The 22,681-nt window shown below is 39.4% G+C and overlaps 1 protein-coding gene and 1 pseudogene across 3 annotated transcripts in view; one reads left to right on the top strand and one right to left on the bottom strand.

Annotated features, from left to right (window-relative positions):
• The window catches only part of LOC107508889 (TLC domain-containing protein 4), a 76,675-nt gene that overhangs the window by 35,182 nt on the left and 18,812 nt on the right, over positions 1-22,681 (top strand). For all 3 annotated transcript variants that reach the window (XM_016140915.2, XM_016140914.2, XM_036235163.1), the window contains 3 exons: positions 16,303-16,468; positions 19,802-19,891; positions 21,730-21,788. In XM_016140915.2, the coding sequence (XP_015996401.1) occupies positions 16,314-16,468; positions 19,802-19,891; positions 21,730-21,788 (304 nt within the window). In that variant the 5' untranslated portion in view covers positions 16,303-16,313. The remainder of the gene's footprint in view (positions 1-16,302; positions 16,469-19,801; positions 19,892-21,729; positions 21,789-22,681) is intronic.
• LOC118613183 lies at positions 20,584-20,702 on the bottom strand (annotated as a pseudogene).

Raw genomic sequence — 22,681 nt, 5'->3', positions numbered from 1 at the left:
GGAAAATGTTCACAGGTATCAGTTTACCGGGGTTGCTTGCTTGCTACTTGCTTTTATCATCCACATGCTGACCTAGTTGTTTCATCCCAGCCCTACTTTTTCCGATTTTCTTCTTAGTTGATATGTTTTCAGAGTTTGATTTTATATCTCCTCAACTGTCTGGTATCTCTCTATCTAACGCTTTCAACTCTGGTTTCTGCGATGTGACCTTAAGCCCCAGACTTATGGTGTCTGCCTGACTATTCCCGTGGAGCCCAAGTTTGGGGCTCAGCCTTGCTGTGTTGGTATCCACTGTATCTTGCTGTGACTACCCTAAAAATAACTGTACATCGATGGGTTTATACATTGGTTGGGATTTAACCTTTAAATTTTGGAGACATGGAGAAACTATATCGTCGAGTTAATTAAACTAACTTTCTTAAAATAGGCTTTAAAAACTTTTAAGAGTACATTTGAGGCATTGACAACTCCCTATTTAGTATATTTATTGTGGAATAGGAGGAGCAAGGAATTTTCATTTGACAAAATATTTAGAAAAAAATTTAATAACCCTTTACAAAGTGTTACATTTTAGGGACATAATTTCCCAAACTAGTCTTGCTCAGTTAACATGTTTTGCTCTAAGACATGTAAAAATAGACACTTATGAATTGAAATGCTTTATAATTTGTTACATGCTATTTTAGGAACTTATAAAGACTACAGCTGTGCTCTAATTGAGAAAGATTCTCGGCCTTTTCATATTTTAAAAACCTGCAGGAGTGTTACTAAACAGATCAGTTGCTTACATGCTTTGTGGAAGAATCCAGGGCAAGATAAAGGCTGTGAGTGGGAGGCCGAGTCCTCTGAAGGGGAGGCCTAGCTGCTTAGGACAAAGGCGGTGTGTTTGCAGCATCCCAGCTTAGTGTCTCTGAACCCAGTCCTAAAGCGCTAGGCGGTTTTGAGGACTTGAAAATGCTTTATAGTCTCAAGTCTCTAAATGTTTTCTTCAGTGTTTTTTTCTTTTTAAGTTACACAAGTTAACCTTACTCATTTGAAAAAATCATCACAAACAACTAATGCTTGAGAATGAAAGTTCACTTCTCCCCTTTCTCCAACTCCTACCTTCTTCAGTTTCACTCACAAACACAGCCAGATATCAGTTTTGGGGCTATACCCCTTCCGATCTTTTTCTCTACAAATGCCAAAATGTGACCAGTCATGTATTTATGAAAAATCTATCATTTTTTAGTCTACTTTTTTCCCCACTCCACAGTATGTGATGGGCATTCTTCTGTATCATCTCATTCATTTAAATGTCTGTATAACCTACGGTAGTGTAGCTGTACCAATATATTTAACCATTTTTCTATCATTGGACCTTAAGGTTGCTTCTCCCAAAGCTGCAATAAGTACCCTTATACATGCATCCTTTCACAGTATGTGAATTTGTTTTGAAAACAAAATAAAATAGTATGCTGCTTATTTTTATAATTCAAGTAACATAGTGCTATCGAAATTTGCACATCCTATCACTTAATTTTCCAAATAGTCAGTAGTAAATGTGTAGTGCTAGACACTATAGGGATTTCAAAGTTAGGGCAGTGTGCAGCCCCAGCTTATAAAGAGGTCTCTATCTCGAGTAGGGGGAGGAGGCATATGCGCGGAGTCTACTTTCTTTAGTTTTATTTATACCCTACTTTGTTCCAAAACCAATTTGGAAAGCCTTACAAAGACGCATACAGTACAATGAGATAAAGTCAATTTAGGGTAAGAGAGGAAAATATGCCAAAGGAAAACAAGATGGAGGTAGAAGTGAACTTAGTGTACTCTGAGGTACTGTTCTCTTCTCCCTGGACGTGCTGGTGATAAGCTTTCCAGCAGCCAAAGAGAAGAGGCCAGCAATCCATCGCATGCTTCAAGGCATCTAGGAGAGAAACCAAATCGGACAAGTCCATCTAGTCTTGAACCTAGGAGGGAGAGAAGTTTTTCCTTTGGATTTGCTTCAAGAATACACTGCATTTGCAATGGCCAGCATTCTCAGTGGCACTCCCAGTGTTGTACAGTTGTACAGTCAGACCTAGTGCCCTTGCTTTCCGAGCCATTTCATATTATGTTCCTTGGTGCTGGCCAGGGGTGTCATGCTTTGGCATTGCTTAGTGAAAGGTCATTAGGCCGAGGTGGAAATTCATGGGTTTAACCAAGAAATAGTTTTACAAGGACCTGAAGGGATGCATGACCAATAAAAACAGCAATCTGATATTTTTCCTGGACGTTTTTCTACTAGGTAGTATAGAACATATTATTTTAGTGGGATTTCTGTGAGTGGAACCCATTTGCCCCCAAATACTAGGCTTGCACTGTTAACAACCCAAGAAGCGAGGCTGTTGTAGATGACATTAATATATTAGAACTATGATAATGACTGAGCAAAATATTTTTCTTTAAAAAAATAAAGAACAAATCTCTGCACTTGGTCCATGCAGAAAGGATGGTACTTGTCCACATGGGTCAACCCCACAAGTTAGAAAGGGTCAGGGTCAGTGAATACAGATGTCGAACTTGTTGCACAGAGCAACATGGGCAGAAAGTGCGTCACATTCATAGTCCTAAGAATTGATATAATTGATCCACATCTTTTCACAAAAGTTCTGTGGTGAAACCTAGAGTGGGATAAGTTATATTGTTTTACTTCTCTAAAGACACTAAGCTGGAGAATCAAAGAGTAAAAAGTTAATATTCTTTAAGGTTCTTCCTTGACCTCAGATTTCCAAAACTTCATAGTATTGGATTTCACCTCCGAATTTACAATATTTTATTTATTTGTTTGTTTGTTTGTTTGTTTAAATAAATACTTACAGCACCTGGTATTCCTAGGTGGTCTCCTATCCAAGTACTAACCAGGCCCAATTCTGCTTAGTATCTGCGATCGGAGGAGATCAGACACGTTCATGGTGGCATGACCATAGACTAGACAAATTCACAGCTCCTTGCTGTCATCTCATTTAAGCCACCAGATTCCCCAATTAGATCATAGGTGTAGACAGCCTACAGGGCTTCCAGGCCAAAGGTTAGAAGGAGGGGGAAGTAATCACATTGCTTTAGGCACAGGCTGTCCTACCTCCCTATCACTTGGTGCCATCAGAGAGAGAGATGTAACATTTCTTGATTAGGAAAAGGTAGGTAGTAATAATAAACACTATCCTTTATTGAGTAGTGTTTTGATCTCCTGCTGAATAACAAACCACCCAAAACTTAGTGGCTTAAAACCATGACTTATTATTTCTCATGATTCTGTGGGTGGCTGGGCAGTTACTCAGTTAGTTATAGGCTCACTCATGTGGCTGCATTCAGCTGGAGGGTCAGCTGGGCTGGAAGATCCAAGATGGCTTGCCAGTGTGACTGGTAGTTGGTATTGAGTGTCACCTGTCAACTGGGCAGCCTCAGTTCTCTGTGTGGCCTCTCATCCTCCAGTAAACTAGACAGGTTTATTCACATGGCAGTCTCTGGGCAAGAAAGTGAAAGGCAGGTGTTGCAAGGTCTTTTGATTCTTACCTAAGCTCCTTTTCCTAACCTTAGAAGCCTCCTACCCTCTCTTCTCCTGTATTCTAAATTTGTCAGCAGGTGGCAAGGTCAGCCCAGATTCCTAGGGGCAGAGAGACATAGACATCAACTCTGGATAAGAGGAGTAGCAATGTCCTATGACAAAGGAATTTTTGGCCATTAAATGATTTATCACAGTGGCTACTGTGTGCTAGGTGCATTTAACTGATCTTCGTTTAAGCCACATAACCACCTTGCAGTGTAGGCCTTTTTTTCCCTGTCTCATAGGCTTCGCAGGGCAGAGAGGTCGTCTTGTCCAACTGCCAGCCACGTGGTAAATACTGGGGCTGGGATTTAATGCTAGGATTCTCTCTAGCCGAATGGAGTTTGTCCTAACTCAGCAGGAGGGAGAGATTTGCTCAATTACTTTTCATCCCCTCTAACTCATTTAATACTCTTGTTTCCTTTGGGGAGAGGCAAAGAGAGAGAGAGAGATAAAAGCAGGTTGGCCAAGCCACACTGCCCTGAGATCTAGGGATTTTCTCCAGGGTAATCAGATCAACAGTGGAGGCAAGAAGGACCTCTTTCTCTCCCTAGGTTGTGACTTCCTAGGTTGCTTGGCAGGTGTTCCAATGTTTCCTTTAAAAAAATGAGTAAAACATATTTGGAAAAATCTTGCTCTGTCCAGCTTTTCCTTGATTTCACAGTGTTGGGAGGAAGCCAAGAAATGTCACAGCCAAGAGGCTCCGGCAAGGGAAGAGCAAGGCTGTGGCAGTTAGTCCATCAGAAGTTGCATAGAGGTTGGCTGCAGAACCTCATTTCCCTTCCTGGGTGCCACCTAGCCCCTGTTTTCATTTCAGGGCCCCTCGCTCAGACCCCTTCTGAGGCTCAGGGAGGGTATGGCACTTGAAATGTCGATTTTCTTAAAGATGGGCCCTCAAACTGTATAAAAGTATCCAACCTCTTTTTATTGTGTCAGGTTCAATATTTGTGTGACTTTCCGATGACTCTTGTCTCCTGGCTTAAGACATTCTGCTTTATCCCAAACCGATGACTGTCATTGGAACTTGTAGGTTTCAGAAACAAAGATTTCTTTATAAAAGTTTTAAGTGGGATGAGAAGCTAGGAAGCAACATTTATCAAGTAAATAAAATGTGCCATTTGTACTCTGAGCCTTAAGGCCCTAGAAATGAACTAAATTTCCTAACAAGAGAATGCTTCACTGCGTTGGGACTTGGGAAGCAGCAGAGCCCTAGGGGGAGCTGGGGAAGCAGACGTTTTCCCACTGTCAATTTCCAGACAGCCGCACTTGTCAGGCATTATAAAAACAAACTCCAAGTCAGATAGTGTAAAATGGCATAAAGACAAAAAAAGTTGACGTGACATAGATTAACTATAATAAGTTTTATTTTAGTGTAAGATAATAACCAGAACATGTAAAAACTGTAAGTGTAAACTAGGAAAATAAGAATCAAAGTCTTGTTAAAAATCTAATAAAAAATACCTATAACAGAAGGGGTTACTGATCAAGTGTATTGGGAAACCAGGGGAGGAATTATTTCTCGAAGGAGCAGGAAAGTTTAAGAAGATGGGATAACACTCGCCTTTGCTGTGTCAGAATCTCCTGGTGGGGACTCTTGGCTGTGTGAAAAAATATATATGAAGAAACCTATCCCCCTGCTCCCAGTGCCGAAAACAAACTGTAGAAAGGAAAACTGTAGGCTCTTCTTCACTGGTAGGAGTAAGCAGAACATGCACCCAGAAAGTGTTGGGCGCGGGGAAGCTCTGGGATATGAAAATTTGAAAAACACTGAATTAGAGGGATCAGAGAAAGAGTCCCAGAAGGCGTTTAACTTAGGATGTAAAAGGATAGATAGGATTTGAGAGATAAAAGGGAAATCTTGGATTAAAGAGATCTGTAACAATACGAATTAACTTTCAAAACAGTCCTAAGTTGACAGCAAGAAGGGGCCACTCTGTGGCCCCCCGAGGTCGGATACTTCTTGCTGGGGGTGAGTGACTCTTACAGAGCCGGGCTGAGGAGCAGTTTACCCTCCTTCCTCCTTCCTCCTCTAACACCCTGTGGTTGTAATTACTACATTGAATTCTGGGAAAAAATAAAGACCAGTTAGAAAAGTATGAATATTCAACTTTAAATGTTTGTTTATTATCATTAAAACAATCTACAATCCAAAAATACTGTTTCAGGGGGGTGTCAGTTGCTAGGGTCTGTAACAGGCAGAATCCGGTAGTTTCTATTTAACTTGAATTGTTACATGCTCTTGGAAGAGAAAGGGTTGAAAGAGTGGGAAAAATATAGCAGGAGTCCCTAATCGCCAGGCCCCAAACCAGTACTATTCCGTGGCCTGTTCGAAACTGGGCCGCACAGCAGGAGGTGAGCAGCAGGCAAGCAAGAGAAGCTTCATAAGTGTTGGCAGCGGCTCCCAGAGCTAGCATCACCGCCTCAGTGCCACCTCAGATCATCAGGCATTGGATTCTCATAGGAGCACCCGTCCCTGGTGCCAAAATAGGTTGGGACTGGTGACTGGGTACCCTTAATCAAAATTTATTGTCTTTTTAGTGACAGGAACCATAGAGATATCTTTTCAAAAGTCACGAGCAATTCCTTGTTAAATATTAAGTAACATTGTTAATCTGAGAAAAGGAGTGTAACTTAATCATGTTAATGTGGGATTCCTTAGCATTTCCTGGTTTAGTCTTCATTTTCTTCCCATTTGCTGCAGTTTAAAAAAGCAGTACCGTGAATTTTGGAGGATTTATAAAAGTTAGTTGGCTTTTATGCAGCTGGTTTCATATAGGCTTTCACACTAATGCTGTTGATTCTTGAACTTGATACTCAGAAAATAAAAAAAGAGGTGCAATGTTTTCTGCCTGCAATACTCCTAACTTTTTAAAAAATATAGTTCTCAATGCAGAATTTAAAAAATCAACAGTAAATAAAACTAACTGCAGTTAGCTGTGAGCTTTATATGCATTTTATCAGATGCTTAACAGTTTTTATATGAATGAAAAGTCAAAAGTGGGGAGTGATAGTAATTCTTTACTAAGGAGTTTTAATGTCTCTGGTGAATTATTGAAATTTTATGAGCATTTAGACAGATACTTGCAATGTACCACCCATATGAGAATGCAAACAAAACCCAGAATGAGTTTGGGGTAAGTTCGCCTCTTTTTTGATAGGGTTTTTGTTTGGTTGGTTTGGTATCTTCTGCAGTCATGTGTTCATTTACAAATGATTTACAGTTGGTAAATAGAGACTTTAGAACACATGTTTGGGCTGCTGATGTGGTAGATAAATCAATTAGAATAAGTACTTTGGTAGCTGAAGAGTGTGAAAATACAAAGAAGACTGCAATTGTATATACACACGAAAGCTTTGAATGTATGCCACGTATTATAAGAGTTTGGAGAGTCAAACCAAATATCATACTGCTATAGTCTGGTGTTTGTGTCCCCCCAAATTCAAATGTTGAAATCCTGACCCTCAGACCTGGTGGCATTACTTAGTGGGGCCTTTGGAAGGTGATTAGATCTAGAGGGTGGAACTCTCACGAATGGGGTTAGTGCTCTTATAAAAGAGATTCTGCAGGGCTCCCTGGCCCCTCTGCCTGGCAGAGGGCCCTCACCCCACCATGCCGGCATCCTGATCTCAGACTTCTGGCCTGTAGAACTGTGGGCAATAAATTTATGATGTCTTTAAGCCACCCAGTCTGTGGTATTTTGTTATAGCAACACAGACTAAGACACACACTCAGTACTAGTTCATTTATAATATTCATGCACTTTGCTGTTGAATATTTGGAGGTGAGAATTTTTTTTTGAAGTCAGTCTGTTTTCATGCTGTTGACATAAGAACATCCAAACCTTCAAAGAATTTTTGTGAGTTTTTATTTGAGGGAAACTGAAAACAACTGCCCGGAAGCAAGATCTTGAATGCTCTGGAGAATAATAGTTTTGCAGTTTATTTTATACATTTGAAATTAGGGAGGGAACCTAAGGAAGATTACATGGAGGTGGGAGAAAGCAAGGCAGGGATTGGATTACAGGATAGTTAATAAGATGATGTGTTTCTTGAGCGTGGTTAAACTTATTTCAAAAATGTGTTCACCCAGATGCAAGAGAACAGTAGACAGGGCTTGCTTAAGGCAAAGATAAACCTTTTACTAAAAAAGTTATATGCCTGAGGTGTGACTGCCCACCATGATCTGCCCCGTTAGGAATTTGTGATCAGATCATCCTGTTACTTTCTATAGAATCTCTTTTTTTGCCTATAATGCTGTAATACTAGCGTCGTCAATTTAGAAGGTTCTTTTTTCCCAATATTCTGGTTATACTGGTAAGATGAGGAACCGGTAACTGATGAGATACTAGCAGAGTGGAAAGCACATGTAAGAATATGAATGTCTGTTATTGTCATTATTTTATTTGAGAGACGTTTAATGAGCACATGCTGTGTGGCAGGTGCTGTGTTAGGTGTGGGGACACAGTCGGGTGGGGGCATGTGTCCTACCCTTGTGGTTCTCACATTCTACCGGGGGAAGGAGTTGTCCTTTTATTTTTAATTCAAATTATTTGTTATTTTTAAAATTAAATTGAGTAACATTGATTAATAACATAAATTTCAGGCGTACAACTTTATGTGCGACATATGTACACTCTGCTGTGTGCTCGCCACCTGAAGGATAGAGGAGACTCATTTAGATAGCAGCTGTAAATGTGTGTTTGGCGGGGGGGGGGCGGGGGGGCACGTGATGCTGTGTGCTGTGAGAGCAGACAAGGAGGGAATTGACCTGGTAATGGAGCTCAGAGAAGGCTTCCCTGAGGAAGTGAGGGTTGACCTCCTGCTGAAGAAGTGTGAGAGTTCATTTGGGCATGGAGGGGTGGGAGTGGAGGAATAGGCCATGCAAAGGCCCTGTGGAGAGAAGAACATGGTATCTTTAAGGAAGAGAAAGAAGGTGTTAACTGGAGTGCAGCAGGCAGGGACCAAGTTTAAGGGTTAGACCTCGCACTCGGTTTTAAATGCTGTGTGGTGCCGACAGGCAGTCAGTTGGCTGTACGTGTCAGGAGCTCAGAGGAGAGCTCTGGGATGGATATTTAAACTCGAGGCGGTTCTGCAGACAAATGGTAACTGAAGCCATAGGTATAGGTGGAATCACATAGGAAACAGGTGAGAGAAGAGGATCTGGAACTGGACCTTGGAGAATGCTGTTTTTCAGTGGTCGGGTAGAGGAAGGAGTGTGGTGTTACGGAAGCACAGGGAAGAAAGCATTCCGAGGGGAAAGTGGTCCGTAGCGTACAGTGTTCCTGAGACGTCAGATAATGTGAAGACCACACATGGAGTTCATTGCTGACCTTAGCAGTAGCTGCTTCAGCGAAGTGATGAGGGTGGGGACAAGAATGCAGTGGGCTGAAGAGTGACAGAGGTGAGACATGATGATGATATGGACAGACCTTTCTAGACCTTTGTCTTCAAAGAGGGTGAGTGGGAGGAAGAGAGACAGGGAGAGACGATACAGGACAGCAAACTATACTGAAAAGAAAAACAAGATTGAAGAAGAGGTAGTGACTGTGTTGATTTTTGTTGTCACTGGGAACTTGAGTCTGTTTAAAAGCCAATAGAAAGATCTAGGTCAGAAAAGAGTGAAGGATAATAGGGAGCAAAAGATTCCCAAGAGGGCCAGAAATGGTGGATCTGAGGTACACAGGTTAGAGAGTGGGAGGGCCGATAGGGGAAGGTGCAGTAGTCCATGTGGTTGACAGCGTGATATCGAGAGTTTTCATATGTTGGCTTTTACTTTTTTGTGAAGTGAGATGGGGATTCTATTGAGAATGGGGATGGATGGTTGGAGGTTCAAAATGGGTAGGGATGATTTGGAAAGTTAATTGTGGAGAATGAAAAGACTGGTCAGCCAGTGCAAGGAGGTAGTATTGCGGAAAAGCTCCAAAATCAGACCAGCGAAAAACCAAGCAGTAACTCAGAGAAAAGGAGAACTCAGTTTTATTATGCATGGTCCCAGAGGAGCTGGTGCTTTGAAGATCTGGGCACTGTGCTCGGTTGCAACATTCCTTATATACAAGAATTTTACACAAGCTGATTGGTCAGTTTGAACTCAAACCATTACAAATGGTGGGAGTTGCTATGGGTAACCAGCAAATACAAATGGGTACAGGAAGTGAGAGCTGCTAGGGTACAAATAGTTACATTCCTTGAGCACAGGGCAAGTAGAACAGGTTCCAAGCGAATTCTTCAAGTGAGCTCTTGCATGCAGCAAGCATATTTACAGAAGCAGAACAGAGAGCTGATTAGTTTCAATGAAAATTCCTGAAATTTCCTCTTCAGTAGGAGGCAGGGCGGTGTTGATGGCCTTGTGATTCCTCTGTAATTTTACACTCGCCAAACTCCCTCTCTTCTGGTACATGACTTTTTCCAACAGTGTGCCGATTGTTCAGGGCTGGTCAGTGAGTAAATAGTTGGGCATGTCCGTGGCTGGCACTTTGCCAGCTCTTGACAGTGGAAAGGGAACGTAGGGTGTTAGTAAGAGTTGTTGAAATGGTGGCCTCTAGGATTTAAGCTGATTAAAGAGAGAAGTAAAAAAAGAGGGAAGGGCTAAGTGGGCTGAGGAAAAGCCGAGAGGTCAGTGGACTTGAGAATGCTGTAACGCTGAGCACGCTCAAGGGAAAGGTCAACAAAGGGAATACTTGAAATGTTACTTTGGAGGCAGAAAAATTGGCTGAGGTGTCATGGAAGAGGTACCATTCCCAGTGGAGACAAAAGGACAGAGTTGCCGAGGAAACCTGGGCCTTCTATGAGGATGGGAAGTCACTCACGATGATGGTGGGACCTGAGGACATCAGTGAACCAGGCCTAAAGTCCTCGGATGGGAGGATGTGTTTGGGAGGTAGGAGCATGATACCGGTGAGGTGCAGGAGAGGGCGGTATACCTGAGTAGCAGCAGGGTGAAAGCATTTTCAGTGTTTGTAGGGAGCGAAGGAGTGGAGAAGTGAGGCCTGCAAAGGACCCTGAGGAGCAGAGAGGAGAGAGGGTCACCTCCTGACTCTTAAGTGTGACCGCTGGAGAGGGTTGCAGAAAAGGGTGTCTTCAGAGCACATCAGGGAGAGAGCCAGGGTGGAGCACTATTGTCGGGGTGTGAGCCACGGTTCCAGGGGCCTAGTAGAAGGGTTTGGGAGGTGAAGGGGTGATGAGCTGGCCCCAGTGGTTGGGAAGCAGCTCCGGAGCACAGCGGTTGTGATGGACGGTAGATGATGGACTTCTGCAGTGGGGCTGCTGACATTTCGAATGTTGACCAATGTAAACAGAGCTTAGTTAGGGGCTTAAATCCTAGTGGCCTGAGAATGGTTTTGTTCCCCTTGGCTGGTGTATTGACAGACCCAGAATCCTGTGGGAGCAGAAACTTACTGAGTGTGCATCGCATGCCAATTACTATTATAGGTACCTAACACACGTTATGTGGTTTATTCGTTGTGACAACCCTGTGAGGTTAGTACAGTTGTTACCTCCATTCTTCAGGTGAGAAAACTGAGGTTCAGTTAAGGTAAGGTAAGAAACTAGTCCCAGATCTCACAGTTAGCAAGTAGTAGAACCGAGATTCAAACTCGAGACCGTGACTAAGCCCGTGTACTTCCCACCATGTTGTATATACTTCATATATACTTACATGTGAAATTTTGATTTTTAAAAGCATAAACGACAGACTGTCAAGAAGTTAAATGTACTGTTTAACACAAAATTGCCTCTTTAGCTACCAAAATTAAGGTCAGCCCCAGAATCCCAGAATCTTTGAGAGGGCTCTGAAGGTTTGACCGGCACCCACCCCCTCTGTGGACCACCGCCAGTGTTCCCTTTACCACTTCCGTGATAGATGCTGAGCACTTCTCAGTTGTTGGAGGGTCTTTTCAATTAGCCAAACTCTTCCCTCCCTGTAATTTTTGCCCATTTGTGCCCTTTCAGGGAATGCACAGTTAAGTTCCCTCTTTCACTTTTTCATGAATTTTTTAGCTGTTAGAAGAACAGTCTCAAGTCCTAAGTAGTCTTGTTCCCAAGCTAACATTGCTCAACCCTTTAACATTTCATGGTATGATATGGTTCCTACAAATCACCATCTTAGTTACGCTACTCTAAAGGTATTTTGGTATGTAATTAATTCAGAGGAAAGTGGGACTGATAAGCATCTTGATCCAAAGGTATACTTCTGCATTCCCAGATTATAAATGAGCCTGATGTTTGTTTTTTGTTATTAGTATCTCCATTGCATTATTATCTCATTGGTTTGTGTGACCTACAATGCTAAGGTTTCCCGTGTGTGCACACGTGCACTCACGTGCACATATGTAGATTGAGTAAAAATATAAATATTTGTAAAAATATACTGAAGCAGACCAAAAAGAGAGAACCTTATGGGACAGAAGGAGATAATTCTCTAGTCTACTTAAGATCATTGATCTACATGCTACCTTTAGTTTTTCAACCAGCTCTGGATTTACCTACTTTTGTTATCCAGCCACATTTCTTCGCATTACATAAGGCTATCGTGAGAAACTTTCAGAACTTGTCTGGAATCAGGTTGACCTTCATTTGGTACTGTTCAGTCCACCAGGCCTTGGCAGTCAGTCAGTGTGGGAGCGAGGGGCGGGAAGGAGTCCAGGGTGCCGGAGCTGCTGTAGATGGGAAGATTAGGAAGTGAGGTGGGTGATAGTGTCATTCCCTGAGACGTGGAGCCCTGGGGAAAGGACTGGCATGGGGCTAAGTCCGGCTGGGGTCACGTGGAGCCTGTGGGGCCTCCAAGATGCCCACGTGGAGCCTTCCAGAGGGTAGCCGGCCGTTAGGACTGTGACTGGGCGAAGGCAGGGCCTGGCTGCACATGACTGAAGTGGTGTCGAAGGTGTGGGGCTCACCCCCCCGGGCAGAGCCCATAGCGTGCAGAGAAGCGCTTCTGGGTCGGGGTGCGGGGGTAGTCAGCCTTTTCACATTGAGGCTTTCATGCCCGGTAGCCTCTATATTTTGATGAAGAGGGAAGGAACCATCTCCATTTTAGGACAGGGGAGAGCTGGAGCGTTGCGAGCAGCGGGTATTTGGAGTCAGTGTGGGGACAGGACAGGCAGCTCACTAGGGCTGGGAGAGGGAGTGCTGACCACGAGCAGGACTTTCTTCCCAGCTTCTCCCTTTCTTGCTGCAAATACAGACAACCATACAAGACCTTTCTTCTCTCTTTTTAAGAGTTTTTACTGCTAAACACTGCAGCGTGGTTCCTGCCTGAAACTATGGAACGTGCAAGGGTGCAGTTGTGCGCGTGCGTGGAAGTGGTGTTCGTGATGCCTGCCTGCCCTGTGCTTGCCAGGGAGTAACAAGCGTGGGGGAATGAGAGTCACAGCTGTGTTCCCAGTTTGGCAGTTCCGAACTCAGCTGGTGGAACTGAGTCCTTTGGGCTTCAGCTCAAGAAGATGTCCCCTCGGTTCACCTTGAATGCTTTCAGTACCTCCTCGCTGTTTGTATCTCTTCTCTGCTGGGTGTTTATTCCCCAGAAAGTGGAGAGTGCTCCTTAGCACCTTGAACTCACCACTTTAGGTAGTGGAGATCTGTTTCTGTGTTTCCCTACTGGCCCATGAGCATGTCCCCAATTTTTATTCTGAGTCCTTGCACAGCACCTGGCACATGGTGGACATGGGACAGACATTGGATGAACTGTTGGCTGAAGCAAGACACTATCCCTGGCTGTGCTGTTTCTGTGGCCCTGCCTCTGAGGCAGCTCTGCTGGAGAAGGGGTCTCGCAGGCCAGTGGCGGAGAGGTGGACTTCAACCCTTTTCATGTTTTTCTTTACTGAGAAACCAGCTTCAATTTAAGTCTATGGAAACCGTCTCTGGGGACATCCATCACTGTATTCAGGAGGTCTCCGGAGGTGTTTCCTTGGTGTCCACAATGCTTGTGAATCAAGAGGGGCTAATTCTGTTGTAAAGTTCATGTCTAGACACTCCCCTTGTAAATTGCCCCAGAAATATTTCACACTTCTGTTCAGCTCAGCCTTTCTGGGACAGTATCCCAGCCTTCTGCCAGCTACTAGCCACATGTGGAAGAATATGAAATAGGTCTAATACTTTTCTAATTTTACTGTGTATTTCTATGCATAATAGAAATACTCTCAAAGGCCCTTAATCCAAGTCATGAACATTTTTTGCTTTTATCCATTTTACCATTTTCTTGCATAATTTAGTGAATGAACAGAAGCAACTGCTGCTTACCTGAAGCCTGGGTTTTCTGGGGAAATTTGTAAATAATCCCTAGATGAGTGCTTGATCTGCCATGACTGATGAAGCAAGCAGCTGTGTAATGAGAAGCAAAGCTGGTTGTAGAACGATTTAATTAACTTCTGTCTGTTGAGCCTTTAATGGATTCCACAACTTGACTATATGGAATTCTTTAGTTTAAAATGAAACATTTTTTGCAAAGGGAGACTCTCAACATATGCCCCATAGACCCCAGTTAACTGAAAGTAAGTCTGTTGAAAACATCTGATATCCAGTACAACAAAGACTTAGTAAAAACTACCTTTTTAAAGAATGACAAATTTTTTAATGGTGCGCTTTTAGAAAATGTATTGCTTAAATAACAGTTCATAAAATGGCTACTGTTGCATGACTCCTACAGTTTATAACATTTAGGAACCATTCATGGAAATAAATGCTGATTATATATGTTGAATTTTAACAAAAATAAATGAGTATTCGGTGCCTAGCCGCCCTCCAGAACCAGCAGGGAACATACAGACCCCTCCAGGGCAAGCTGTCATTGGATCTAAGATTATTCATATTATTCATCTAATCATATTGAGGGTTAGACTCTTCACTCTCTTCTGGTTACTGGTTTCATTTTCTTCATTTATCTACATACATGGCCTCCAGATCCCTATTTACTTTCTTTTTCTTTCTGTCTTTCTTTAATCCCTGTTTGCTTTAATCTTAGACATTATCCCTTTTCTAACATTAGAAAATCATAACGATGTTTAATTTATACACAAAACTTACTTTTATGTATTATTTGGTTACTATTAAAGTAAAAGAGCACAAATTAAAAATTTTAATGCCCAATAAACACATTAAATTAAAAAAAGGTAAATGAGCAATAAAGTTAATGGAATCTCATGGAGAACTGTAATATCAGTATTTTTTGCTGAACACACACACCAGAAAAAAAGAATGAGGAATGAATTCATTACAGACACATGAATTCTGTGAGAAGGGCCCCTGTGGAGGACTGATTTTTTTATCCAATAGCCTGGTTGGAAGAGAATGAAGTGAGGATGTTGCTTGTGCAGCCAATGACTCAGTTTTTTTCTAGTGAGTTGGCTTCAGTAGGTGACTTCATTTCTTCACATTAGCAGCTGGAAATATCTATTGATTCATTTCCTTTTAATCTGAGGGTCAGCTCTATCAAAGACAGAGCCATAGAAACACTGTATTTGCTGGGTACAAGCAAATGCTTCAATGTCCTTTTTTGGTCTAAATGTTCCTAAGATTTTTAGGAGCTGAATAAAATTCAGCTCACTGAGCCAGAAAACAGACTTTGAATGTGCATATATGCATGTTACTATTCGCTAACTTTGTCCTTAAAACCTGAAGCTCTTTTATAAAAATCTTTTATTTTAGAGATAAAAAGCTATGGAGGATTGGTCCAAGGATATGTGTGATTGTTGCAGAAAAATTGCAAAACTCAGCTCAGCAAGAAACCAAGTAGCACTCGGAGGCTTTGGAGAGCTCGTATTTTTTACACCGGTGGTCCCAGAAGAACTAGTGCTCTGATAATCTGGGCCCCCAGTTTAGGGGCAATTTCTCTTTTATACTCACGTTGTTACAGTTGGCATGGGCTGATTTACAGACCCTTGGAGTTGCTATGGACTACAGGCAGTTACAGAGCATGAGATTTTCAAACAGGCACTGAGGCAATAACATCTGTTCAAACAAGCACAGCAATCAAAGGGGAGGGTGAGTTTTCGGTTGATTTCGGGACTACTCTGCCCTTTGACCTATGCAGCAAGCATGTCTACAGAAGCGGAACAAAGAGCCGATTACAAGATTAGCCATTTGAGTGAAAAAATTCCTCTTCATGATTACAGAATATTTTTTTAAGTTAAATACTAATTTAAACAGTAACAGTGGTATGGTTATTTTGCTAGATGGTATTATTCTTCCTAAGATTTAAATTTTTAAAAAAATATCTGCTGTACAAACAACATTTAAAACAAAATTTATCGTATAGTTTTTTTATGTAATTAATCTTTTGTTTTGCTACTGCAGAAAATGTTAGTTCTATTATGACTTAATTGTTTCTTAGAAATTGCCCAACCAACTCTCTCATTTTATAAATGATGAAATTGAGTTGTAGAGAAATCAGCTGATTTGGCCTTAGTTTAGTTAAAAATATTCCTAAAAGAGCACCTTCAGTTATAGCACTTTAAATTCCCTCTTACTGTTAAACTTTAAGACTTAGATAATTTAGATAATTTTGAATAGAATGATGTTGTATTTACAATATTGAAATCTTTAAAATAATAGAGTTTTTTCTTCTTTTGTTTTTAAATACAACTATAGGCGATAAAGCATAACTGGTAAAGTCTTAAAATTTTTATAGTTTCTTTGTATTCTTACATTTGTGCTAAATTAAAATAAATTAATAAAAATACATTAAATTAACTTAGTCTTATCATGAGCAATTTAAAGCAATTGATAGTCATCATTTCTCTTAACAGATTGAAGAAATATGGACACCAACACCATACTGAACATCAGCACAGTTTTCGCCAGCTTTTTCACTTTTCAGCTTCTTTTCTACTTTCTAAGTGATTGGTTTTCAGCAAAAGTTTCTACAGGTTTTAATAGTCTCAGCTCCAGAAAGAAGATTGAATGGAACTCAAGGTAAAGCTTATGAAAACGTAATTAATTTTTTTAAAGGCTAATTTTATGAAGTAAAATTATTTAAAATATTTCCAAAAAGTCTTTTATTTAAGATCTAATAAAATCTAAGGTCAGAATTTTTATTTGACCTTAGGAATAAAAGAAAAAACAAGTAGACAGATCTCATATAGGAAAAAATTTAAAACTTATACTGAAAGATGTTAGGAAACATTTATTCAGCTTTCTGGGGAAATGTGGGAAGAAGGTCAAGTAGATTCCTGCTGACTGTGGAGGAGTGCTGTTTTGCATTCTTCTCTGAAATGTTTATGATGACAAACACGTGTTCTTTGGAAATGACAACAGAAGTAAACATTCGTTGGGGCTGCGAGTAGCCTATATATAGCGTTGGCTGCTTTTGCCCTACAAGGGCAGTTACATACCATATATCAGAGAAGGCAGTGTGAGGTTCATGCATCTACCTCTCTCTTTGACTGAACTTTTTCATTATGATTCAGAGCCCTCCAGAATCTATTCTCTTGTTATACAATCCAAAAGTAAAAATTGCTTTTTAGATTTTTTAAAATAAAAAAATAAGTAGAAAATGAATAAGATGTTAAGATATAGAGGGCTGCAGTAGTTTTCATTAGTTGGTTTCTGTGTGTGCAACTCCTTAATTTCTCACAAGTTTTCAAACACAAAGTGACTAATGACTACCTCACTGGCTTTAGAGACCTTCAGATTCCTAAACATCAAAGTGCGTTTTCAAACCTCGGTGAATCAGAGCAGCTATGGGAATACGTTTTGTTGTTGTTATTTAGTTAAAGTTAATGCTAACTTTAAAACGAATTCAGCAGATCTCTAAGATTGCTATAATTAGTTTTCACAGAAATTTTCTCTTAGAATTAAAGACCTGCCAAACTCTAAGTATTTATTTGAGCATGGGCATATTTGACCTGAAATCCCCTATCTTTGTGCCAAATTGTTGTACACACTTCCACTTTTGTCATTCAGGCTGTGAATTAGACTTGTTTTTTCTTTGGCACCTTACACTGATATGTTTGGTTCATACAGGCTACAGGTCTTTTCATCCAGAAAGTGAAGTTTCTTTTTCCATGTAATTTTGAAAAACAAGAGGCATGATTTGTCTTAAGAGTAGTACAAAGATATTTTTCAAATGTGAGATATGAAAGATACTAAGCATTACTTTAAAAAACCTTTCTAACTTAAAAATAGATAGACTGACTGATGGGAAAGGGAAGAGATATGGGGACATACATTTTATGTGGTTAAATTTTGAACTGTTTTCATTTCCTTGGTTGATACAAGCTAGGAGGTAGAGGCATTTGAATCTTGGAGAGCTGTTAGCCAAGAAATAGGGGAGCACAGGGGGATAGAAGCAAAGATGAAACAAATAAAATGATGAACTTGGAAAATACATTGCATCATTCAGTCTTATCACTGCCATTCTATGATACATGGAATCGCCATTTGGGAAACTGAGTTTCCATTTGAAAACAAAGTCTGGGATTGTATAAAATAGATTATACAATCCAAATGGTGTGTTCTCGTTCTCCCTCTCGCTCTGTCTGTGTCCATGTGTCTCTGTCTCTCTTTTTCTCTCCGCCCTCAAATTTACTCATTTCCCACTTCAGCTTAGTTTACATGGGACTTAAGCTGTGAGGTAGAGAGTGCAAAGAAGGGAAAAAAATGATTTTTGAGGAAAGTAAAATCCAGCCTCCAGTCTTAGACAGATTAACATCACTCATATAATTCTTCCTAGTAATCAAGAGTCTCTGAATAATGCATGGTCTAAGTCATCTAGCGAAAAAAAGGACAGGAGGAAAAAAAAGTCACCAGAAAATTCAGACCTGAGAGATAACAGTTTAATTAATTATAAGTGGGAAATTGCTATACTTAAATAGTTGCTTTTCTGAAAACCTACATACTTATAGGTATTGTTTATATCATGATTAAAAGTTTTTCTTATATCCACTTCCTTTCCTATGGTATAGAAAGTCCTATTGTATTGAAATACTCCTAATTTTTAACTTAGCTTCTCCAAAATTGAACTGTTTTGTCTGTTTGAGCTATATAATTTCTATTGGTAATGCTCATACTACTTTGAATGATTAAATCAGTAACTTAAAATTGCTATTCTAAAATGGTCATTATTGCCTTAAAAATAAACAAATGTCTTTTTGTAAGACATTTCGTTTGACCCTCTTTTGAAAAAAAAAATTGCAATATTTTATCTTGCGTTTCTTTTTAGACACTAAGGAATCTACATTTTGCTTTGCTGGGAAACTGGTTTTAAAGAATGAAAAATGAAAGTTTTAGTAACAAGTTTCTGAACAAATAGGCTTTTAATACAGAATAGTATGTAAGCACAGGGTGTTTTCTTCGTTCATTGTATTGCGAACTATTTGATCCAAGTAATGTTTAACTTTTCTCTCGTGAATTACTTGCCATTTCCATTGCTGAGGGCTTATAATTCTTCCCTTTAACGATATAACATCTCAGCGGAGAAGGGAATTTGAGGCCTGAACTTCAGGAACAAAATGTTAGATTTTTTCCAAATGGAAACTGATATTTTTCATCTCAACCTTATTCCTTCTGTGAAAGAAAATTCGACCTGGATCTTGTGAATGAACATTTTGCTTTGACTTGGACATTTCTTTTAAAAACAGATTTTCTGTGTAAATTTATGGTCCTCAGTTTTTCTGTTTATAAGGTCTTTCATATTAATTATAAAGAGAGATTAATAAGAGCTGCCTTAACTTTCTTGCAGATTTGTTATAAGAATTGAGTACAATAATGCATGTGAAGGTGCATTTCATGGTCTGTTTGAACATGGGGTTGGTTGAGGCCAGTAGATTTGGAAGTCATTTTTGACTGATTGGAGCAGGAAATGAATTGAATTGCACAGTGATGCTCTTGAGGAGGGAGCTCTGAGTGGGGCGCAGGGTGTGGGGTGGTGGGCTTAGCAGTCACCATCTATTTGCACAAAACCCTGTCAGCTGCATTATGAGACGTTGCTGCCATTTTAGAACCTCTAAGAGTCGTATGCTCTACAGACTGAGCTAGCTGGTCCACTCGTTCATTTTAGAACTTTTAACCAATAAGTAATTCACCCATTTTCTAACAGAAAATTGTAGACGTGGGTATCCTTCTTGTTATTAATTCCAAAGTAAACTTGTGGCCCTTGGATTTCTAAGTGACAATTTCGTATTATACATACTATCAGATATACTCCATTCCTCTGGATTTAACTTCTTCGGAATGTTAAATGCTTTGCACAATTAAAGTTTATTGGCAAAGAATCTGAAATCCTACATACATTTCATTTCATTTCAGGGTAGGATCTACATATCATTCTTTGGTGGTTGGAGTTATTGGCCTGTACCTTTTCTTCTTTGATGAGGCTACAATCACTGATCCACTTTGGTAAGCTGTTTCTTTCCAATATATTCAATTTGATTTACATTTTGATATTAATTATTAATAAGAACATCTCTTTGAAACAGAAAAAATGCTGATGGTATATGGTTTATTAAAATGCTTGTGTTCAGACTTATTTTAGCACGGTGCATTAAAATGATTTGTTTTAGATTTGAATACAGATAACGAGGGCCATTTTGCCTTAGTATCATTGTTATCCAAACAAGGAGAATATAATTATGTAAACACTTACTTACACTGTTAGTAAAACAAATTATTGTAACCACCGTTTTGAGCAAAAATGAGTTATTATTGAGATAGGCTAGTCAACTTGGATAATATCTACTTAAGACTTGATTTTCAAATTTATATTTAACCCGTCATTTGATATCAAAGGTATGAAAATTAGAATTATACATGTTCATGTAAGAGGAAGTTAGTACCACATAAGATTTGAAGCATGAATAATAACTATGTTCAGCGATAATAGGATAATTTGTAAAATGGGCCTTTCTGAAAATTTTAAATGGCATTCCAATGGCAGAGATTTTACAAACTGTATTTCCTGGTGTTTTATGAAAAGAGTTTGGCTCAGTTTGAGAGATTAGGTATGTTTTGAGAAAGCACTGCATGATGAAGTGGGGAGGTTTAACCAGGTCTTTTGACCATCTCTGTTTGACTGCAGTGATTTTTTTTTACACCTACAGCACCTGGTCTTCCTAGGTGGTCTACTATCCAAGTACTAACCAGGCCCGGCCCTGCTTAGCTTCCAAGATCAGAGGGGATCGGGAGTGTTCAGGGTGGCATGGCTGTAGACGCAGTGATGATTTTTATTCATAAATATGGAGTTACGCTGATCAGAAGTATACTAGTATCAATAAATTTTCATTGGGAAGATATTGTTCAAAGTGAATCCATTTAGTGAATTTAATGCCTTTACCAAGTTTTTTGTGAATTTGCCTAAACAATTTCTAGCTTTTTTCTTTTAATATTTTTATTTTACTAACATGATTGTTAACAGAACCAGTTCTTTTGCAAAGTAAATTTTATAACAAAGGTTTGATTAATTGATCAATTTTTGTCTATATATGACTTTTACCTGTTATAATTTTTTGATATTTTTACATTTTCTGTGATGCCAAAATTTATTCCAGGTCCAATGTTCCTAGGTTATGTGAAGACGACGTGATTTCTGCCGAGTCTTTCCATCTGTGGTTTAATTGTTATCAGTTTTATTTTCTGTTCATTTCACCAGTAGTTCACATTATAAGTCAGATGATAAAGAACTGATAATTTGGATTTGTTTCGTGAGATGAAGAGCATTAGTGCAGCAAAGTGTAGGATCTTGATATGTGGAGGGGTAGAAACATCAGGATTAAAATGTCCTGTTCTGACGACATCCTGACGTGTGGTTACAGGCAAACCCCTCCAGTCCGCAGTAAAGTGATGACGATAATAGTATATGGCCTCAAAAGCAGGGGCAGTGTGGGTGATTTCTTGAGGTTGAATCTGATTTAGAATAAGGAAAAATTAAAAAATCAGCATCTGGAATTCTGTTTCAGTTCTTTTGCAAACAAATCGTATAAGAACACGTTTATAAAAAGTCTTTTGATAAAACTACTTTTCTAAAACTTTTAGCTAATAAATATAAAAAAAGATTATGCATGCAATCAGAACTATTATCATAGCTAACATAGTACCTTATGCAAATGACAGTTTACCATTTGAGAATCTGTGGAAAGCATTTTAATTAATTTTAAACCTTAATAGAAAAAAAAGTAGCTGTAATCTATAACCTATGTGCTAAAGAAAGATACTTTTTTTTTTTTTTTTAATATTTGTAGGGGTGATTCATGGCTTGTAAAACTGAATGTTGCTATTTCTTCAGGCTACCTCATTTCTGGTATGTGGTATATTATTTACTGTTTTGTTTATTTTTTTAAATCTTTAAAGTTCCATTTATTAAAAAGACAGCTATAAACAACCTACGAAGTATTTATGTTCTAACAATTTAGTAGCTGTTTGATAAAATAATGCACATAAAATGAAAAGATTAATATTTTAATTAAATTTTTAAGTAACCACTATTATTCACTAATTCACTGTTTCTTTTTAAGTTACTTATGCACAGAATACATAGACTATGCTTTTAGTTTATTTATTTGAGAAGTAGCTTTTAGGATCCACACAGTGGGAAAAAGTGTCTGCTGTGAAGGTTCTTGTTGGAGAGCAGAGCTACAGAGTGGGGCCCTGTTAGGACTGGACAGTTTTCACTAGCAATTGTCCCTTTTTGGCCTGAAGAACCTCTCAGGTAGAATTCTCATGAAGCTAATGTAATTTAAGCTTCAGCACCCCTCATTTGCAAGGGCCCTTGAAATGTGTTCCCATGGACATCGTTTTGGTAAAATTTGCAGAAGTAACTATTTGAGCCATAATCATTTAAGATCAGGTATTCTTTCTGTCCCACATTTCCCTCTGTCTTATTTCTACCCATGTTTTCGATGGAGTTGGAATAAACTTTGATACAATGAGATAGAGGGGAAGTTAAGTAGAGCATATACCATAAACTGCTTTTTGAAAAGACATTTTGGACTGTCTCCATAAAACAAGAGAGAAATAACCCAGATTTGGGCATTTATATAGAGAACCCTCTTTTATAAGTTTCAAATTTAATAAATAGATGAAAAAACATTCAAATAAAAATAATTTAATATGAAGTAAAAGTGATGAAGTGATCAAAAATTAGATTATACCAAAACATGCAATTCATTAAGAGGAAGAGATAAATTTTAAAGA

The sequence above is a fragment of the Rousettus aegyptiacus genome, unplaced genomic scaffold, assembly GCF_014176215.1.
Source record: "Rousettus aegyptiacus isolate mRouAeg1 unplaced genomic scaffold, mRouAeg1.p scaffold_m13_p_17, whole genome shotgun sequence".
NCBI classification, from domain to species: Eukaryota; Metazoa; Chordata; class Mammalia; order Chiroptera; family Pteropodidae; genus Rousettus; species Rousettus aegyptiacus.
Note: the sequence above shows the minus strand (reverse complement) of the source record. Positions and strands in the feature narration are given on the sequence as shown.